We start from the raw sequence: 6,897 nt of genomic DNA, 5'->3' as shown, positions 1-6,897 counted from the left end.
ATCTTAGCTACCAAGCTAGACAAGCAGTCATCATCATGAATCAAGACAAAATCTACAGGCAAATCCTTTTCAATCCTTGTCATATGAAGTGATATTATAGATAAAGTGTATCGGTGTTCATCGGCCATTGAACATAAACATTACACAACAAATTAGAAATTGCAAATTCAACAATTTGTGGTTTGTAAGGAATCAGTCGCTAACTGCAAGTGTTGCAAAGCAATCACAATCCTGCTATTCAGTGGAGTGGGTGTATGGTCCAAATCTGTGTTTAAGGGTTTCTTTTCCAAGATTAAAAGGATAAACATTCACATACAACACCATGGGCCATAAAAGGTTGAATATATTGGCTATGCTGTCAACTGAACTCTGAATTAAAAGGAAAATAAGCTTTGAATGGACATCCAACTTGGAATTCCATGTTGGGAAGTCTGGCCTCTTTCTAGAGCTCCGTTCTGAAGATCACTGGCGTCATGATTTGACCTTGCTTTTTTCAGAGTTCCCAGTTGTCTTGAAATCACCATAAATACAGAGAATGGCAGACTTTGATGACAAAGTTTGATGACAAAGTTTGCCTACAAAAGGACTGTCGTGCCACCTTTCTGTTCAAGTGAGCACAGCACAACAAGGTGAGTCTAAAAATGTCTTGTATGCTACTGCATAATGATGTAAAATGCCAGGGAGATATGTATACTGTGGTTAAGAAAGTAATACTGAGTATATGTTGTGTAGTAAGCTTTTAGTAGCCCATGTGCATCACCCTAATAATTTGGTCCCTTTCCCCCTCTTAACTTAGCTTACTGTTTTGACTGTTTAGCCTATAGCCTGTTTTAGAGAAATTTCAAAAGTGCTGAACAAATAGTTATTGACTACGTCCGTCCTAGCTCGCTCATTAATGTCTTAATCGAAATTGTTATTGTCAGTAGAAACTACATTTGTTTAAGCAAGTCATCCATATCAGCTATGTTTTTAAAAAAGGCAGTAAATGAGGCTGAATTAACTGTTTCGCTGCCAGACAAGGCTCCGCTGATAGCCAGGTGTAGCGGTGGTAAGGATTCACTCCATGGTGCTGAAAAAAAAGCTCTGCTGTTGGTACAGCTTTATGTCGGCCCTAACAGTTTGTGGGCACCGTTTGTCATCATTATAGTGCAATATCCCCCTTTCTCTTTCCCTACTAATGTATGGTTTAGTGTTGTGTGCAATATCCCCCTTTCTCTTTCCCTACTAATGTATGGTTTAGTGTTGTGTAGTGGCTTTGCTGACATGCATAAGAAAATATGTTTTGGAGTTTGCCCCACCAAGATTTACATGCTAAAATCACCACCGCTCGTTTTCCATGAAAAAAAAGATCTATTTGCAACTGCTCCATTAAAAAAATCTAATGTTTTCTATACAGACCCCTTTTGTCATATAGTAACCTATTCTATAACCTTATGAAAGATGCACAGTATAATCTTGCAATAAATCAAATTTAGTGATACCTAATTTGACATTTCCATTGTGACATTGAGGGAGGATAACCAACATTCCAATTAATAGCAATGCATTTCTTAGCCACTATAAATGCTAGGCTACACAGTTTCTTCTGATAATCAGTCTCCAGTATCAATGTTTCCAAGCAAACAAAAACAGGGAGAAGGAAGAATCTGTAGACATGCTGAGATAAAAGAACATACTCTTTGCCAGAATTAGGCCAGTCTTCACAAGATCATAACATATGCAAATATGTCCCATTTTGTGTTTTACACTTCCAGCAGAGGAATTACATTTATGAGCATGATATTCAGTTTCACTGGTATATAGGATGGATCTATGGATGGTCTTAAACTGCAGTAATTTGTCTGAGATTATATGAACATGACTGGACATTCTAACATACCTTTGCTCCCGAGTGGCGCATAGATCTAAGGCCCTGCATCTCAGTGCTAGAGGCTTCACTACAGACCCTGGTTCTATCCCGGGCTGTATCACAACCGACCGTGATCGGGAGTCCCATAGGGCGGCGCACAATTGGCCCAGTGTCGTCCGGGTTAGGGGAGGGTTTGGCCGGTGTTGGCGGTCATTGTAAAATAAGAATTTGTTTTTAACTGACTTGCATAGTTAAATAAAAGGTTAAATTTAAAAAATCCATTCATCATCATCAATATTGTGTTGTGTACTGACTGTGCACCATGACAGTGTAGTCTGTTGAGCTGTTTATACCGTGTCAGTGTGAAAAGTAGGGAGTTAGCTAGGGAAACTGACAGATTAATAACATTACATTGCTATACCTACTGACTCTAACAAAAACTCACATTGCGCTGTCAAAAAACGTCAGAATATCGGTCTTCAATCGTTTGGCCGCTGGTTTCATCGTTTAATTCAGATCTAGTGTGATTGAGACAAAAATAATACCTAAAGTTAGTGAGCTAACGTTAGCCAACTTTTGGCTAGCTCTAATGGTAAATCAACTGGCGAACACTAGCCAATTAATTTACTTCTGTTGAAACAGGACGAAAAGGCTACAAAACATTTCCTAACACACAACAGCTGTTAGAGACTAGAGCTGAACTGGCTGTGGTAGCTACTAGTTAGCTAGTGAATTCTCTTCCGACATAACTTCAGTGGAGAGGGGATGAAACATTAGCTAACATTACATGTCAGTTACACTACTAACTCAGCACTAGGAATAATTGTTTCTCCCTTCTTCTGTTAAGTCAAACATGTCAGTTGCACTTCTGGCTCAGCACTGGGAATACATTTGTTTTTCTTCTGTTAAGTCAAAAAGCAGTTACCTTGCCAACTACATCAGTCAAATAAAGAGCAGCCAGTTTCTGATCTGCTTGCTTTTACAACTCTGAGAAAAAGCACAACACAGAGACAGCAGCTGCTGCACCATGCTGATCAGAAGCTTTGCCTTCACACCCCCCCCCCCCCCCAAACTGGCAAAAACTATTATATATAAAATACATATTTTTGTGTGTGTCCATTTCTACCAGCCCACCCACATTTAAAAAATGGTCCAGCCATTGCCAGATGGCCAATCCGCCCCTTCAGTATTCAGAATCTGACCAGCGTCTCCCCGCAGACCCGGTCATGTCTAGATGGGATACAGTTTATGTTAAATTGATGCCAAACTTTTTTTTTTTGCATTTTAGCTAACCCTAACACACTTCTCTTAACCTGCTACGTTACTTCACCTAACCTGCTAGTAGCAGGCTGCTACGCAAAGTATGTTTTGACATAAACTGTATAACTTCTAGACAAAACCCTCGCTGCTGACTGTGAACCTTGTTATCCCGACCATCGTGACCATGCGCAGAAAAAGCGCAAATCTGACGTTTAAGGAAGTTAGCTGCTAGCAACAAGCTAACTTCAAAACAACATGTTGTGGAGCACACAGCAGGCATTGGTTAGTTGTTTGCTCATCATGGTGAAAATATATCATAGACTACTCTAGTGTAATTGGACATGTCTGAGATTGAATTTACTACGGAGCTCAGCTTGATAGCCTTGGTCAGCTGATGACGTTGTTGCTATTCTGCCTGCTAGCTAGCTATGCATTCCACACATTCTCTGTGTCTTTTGTTCTACAGAAATAGTTCCATCAAATCTTGGGGAAGAAATGTCTACTGAAGTAACGTTGCCACCTGAGTGGGAGGACGATGAACGGATGAATTTCCTATTCTCCGACTTCAAAGAAAACCGAGATGTCAACACAAAAGATTGGGACAGTAAAATTGATTTCTGGACATCACTCATTCTTAAAATCTGCCGAAGTCGCGGAACCGTCTGTTTTAATTTGCAAGAGCTGAACAAGATTTTTCAGAGAAAAGGATTTGTACCTTTGGGTTTGGGTACTGTCATTCAGTGCATGGCTAGGTAAAATATCAATGTAATGCCATCTGCTAAAGTGTGAGAAAAACATAACCTACCTAGTACCACTATCCTTACCTTACTGTACGTGTCTGTATTCCTGGCAGGTTCGGCAAGATACAAAGAGAGTCAGAGTTTGCAGCAAATGTGGACTGTGGGTGGGTGTCTTGGGGTTTTGGCCTGTTGCTGGTGAAGCCTCTAAAATGGACCTTTTCAACTCTTCTGGGTAGCAGTGGGGTTACTTTGGATGAGTCGTTTGTTGTCATTGAACTGGTAAAGGTGTGTATGATTAATTAATTAATTAAAAACATGACCATGGGGCTAGCAGGTTTATCCATTTAACACTAACCTTTTATTTTCTGTATGTTTCCTTCAGGAAAAGGCAGCAGAATTGCTTGGTGTCTACTGGAGTTCCCCAGTGGCCAACTGCTCTCTCCTGTCCTTCCAGGAGCTCCAGACACTGTCGTCCCATGTCTGTATTGATGAGAGTACCCTGTGTATGGCTCTGCTACAGCTGCAGAGGGAGAAGCAGGTGACAGTATCACTGCATGAAGGCGAGAAGGTGAGGATATGAGAATGCTTAATTGAAGTGAGCATATTATTAGGCTACATTGTAGGCTGCAGTAACTCAGACCATTATCCATGAGATTTCACACACATTGTTATGAGGACAATGTCACTGTATCAATGTGTTGCATTGAGCCAATGTTTTGTTTGTTTTCACAGATTGTTAAGTTTTCTCAGCCAGGACAGGACCGTGTGTCTTCAGTCAATGATGTGGACCTAGGCATCTACCAGCTACAGCGCAGTGAGAGACTGCTTGAAGTGCGGGTGAAGGCATTGGGTCTAGAGGCAGAGAAGTGCGTCCCTGACACATCATTTAGCGTTGTCTCGTGCAGTTTCTCTAATCTTCAGTCTTACATTTTTGTTGGTGTCATTTCTGCTTGTGCTGTATTGTCTTTTTGTAGGTGCAAAGAAGAAGCTAGGGTGTTGCTACGGGAAGGGAAGAAATCTCAGGTAGATTTACAATCCTCTGATCCTGTGTTGACTTTTTGTCCTGCACCAAAACTCAAAGGCTGTCTGGGAAACCTCAATACATTTTTCTCCCCCAGGCCCTGAGGTATTTGAGAAGCCGAAAGAGAGTTGAGAGGAAAGCAGACGGCTTAAATGCCCAGCTGGAGAATGTGAAGGGAATCTTGGACAGGATAGCAAACTCGGAGACAGACAAACTGGTGAGTATGCAAAAAAACAAAATCTAGCCAAAACAGAGCAAGCACTAAAGTTAACCTAAAATTTGCAATGTGAGTAATTTGTGGCTGTTGTCGTCACTCTTCTTAGTTCTACATGCAGTAACTAAGGTATTCTGTTCTCTATGCCTCTTTCTGCTTGCCTCTATAGGTGATACAGGCATATCAGGCTGGAGTGTCAGCACTGCGACTCTCTCTGAAGGATGGGACTGTAGAAGGAGCTGAGAGCCTTGTGGATCAAATCCAAGAGGTCAGACTCTTCTTCACTGGGACTGCATTTAGTTGCTGTTATTGACAGTGGTGTAAAAATGCTTTAAAGTACTACTTAGGTAGTTTTTGGGTATCTGTACTTTTTATATTTTCTACAACTTACTTCACTACATTCGTAAAGATTTTTTTTTACTCCATACATTTTCCCTGGTCATCCCTACTGCCTCAAATCTGGCGGACTCACTAAAAACATGCTTCATTGGTAAATTATGTCTGAGTGTTGGAGCGTGCCCCTGGCTATCCGTAAAAACAAGAATGGTGCCGTCTGGTTTGCTTAATAAAAATGATTTGAAATTATTTTTACTTTTGATACTTAACTATTTTTAAAACCAAATACTTTTAGTAGTATTTGTATTTTATTGGGTGACTTTTACTGAGCCATTTTCTTTTAAGATATCTTTTACTTGCACTCAAGTATGACAATTTGGTACTTTCTCCACCACTAATTGTTAGTTGTTGCATGTCCACATCAATCTAAATGTATTTTCTTGCCGTTTGGTATTACAGTTGTGTGACACTCAGGATGAAGTGAACCAAACTCTGGCTGGTGGAGCGCTCAACTCAAGTATGTCCTATCCCATATTATATATCTACTTGGTTGTAGTGCCTAACTTAGACAATTTCATAATTACATTTCCAATATCCAGAGGGTCTGAGAAATGATCAATTATCCTATTGATATTTGTTTAGCGGATGCCGACACAGACGAGCTGGAGGATGAGCTGAGATCTTTATTGGAGAACTCTACTCTGGATAGGCCTTCCACACTTCCTGAAGTACCGTCACACCCCCTTTCACCTGTCAGGGAATCTGGTTCCCTTTGTGATGATCTGCTGTGTGCTTTGCCCTTAGTCCCTCAAAGCCACTTCAATATCACAGATGAGGAACTGGACAAAGAGCTGAGCCGTCTAACCCTTGCAGATACATGTATGCCTCTCTTGTTCCTTTATCTTTAAAATACTACCTCAAAAGAGGCTACTGAAGTAACCTTTGTTTACGCATCACTCCCTTAGGTCTTCAACAAAAAGATCGTACCTCGCCAGTGAAGAGGGCTGAGTCTGCACAGTGACAACACTAATAAAATAAGTAAACTGCAATATTACCCTGACCCTCAGTGTTTGGGCACAGTGATCAAAAATAGTGTGATCTGTCTTTCGTAACATGCTTATTGATGTCTCTGATCACTGTGATACACTTTTAAAATGTACTTATAAGTGGACTTTTTGGAAGTTTATTTATCATTCACTCTAATAAAGATATCGGTAACAATCATGATGCCAAATTATAAAGCCACTATTTCAGATTGACTGTAATGAGGTTGGGTTGTATGATAATAACTGCCAAATACAGTGCATTCGGGTTAGTATTCAGACCCCTTGATGTTTTCCACATTTTGTTACATCACAGCCTTATTATTAAATGATTTCCCCCCCTCATCAATCTACACACAATACCCCATAAGGACAAAGTGAAAATATGTTTTTAGAAATGTTTGCAAATGTATTAAAAACAAATACCTTATTTA

The 6,897-nt window shown here is 40.3% G+C and overlaps 1 protein-coding gene across 1 annotated transcript; it reads left to right on the top strand.

The window, feature by feature from the left end:
• The first annotated feature begins 3,041 nt into the window (after positions 1-3,041).
• Positions 3,042-6,897, top strand: LOC139576818 (charged multivesicular body protein 7-like). Its single transcript, XM_071403324.1, has 11 exons — positions 3,042-3,391; positions 3,576-3,861; positions 3,963-4,134; positions 4,232-4,417; positions 4,582-4,715; positions 4,824-4,872; positions 4,968-5,087; positions 5,254-5,352; positions 5,880-5,937; positions 6,063-6,299; positions 6,386-6,897. Exons 2-11 carry the CDS (start codon positions 3,605-3,607, stop codon positions 6,439-6,441), a joined length of 1,368 nt encoding a protein of 455 aa, XP_071259425.1. The 5' UTR covers positions 3,042-3,391; positions 3,576-3,604; the 3' UTR covers positions 6,442-6,897.

Source organism: Salvelinus alpinus, chromosome 5, assembly GCF_045679555.1.
Source record: "Salvelinus alpinus chromosome 5, SLU_Salpinus.1, whole genome shotgun sequence".
Taxonomy (NCBI): Eukaryota; Metazoa; Chordata; class Actinopteri; order Salmoniformes; family Salmonidae; genus Salvelinus; species Salvelinus alpinus.
This window is presented reverse-complemented; position numbering and strand designations above follow the sequence as displayed.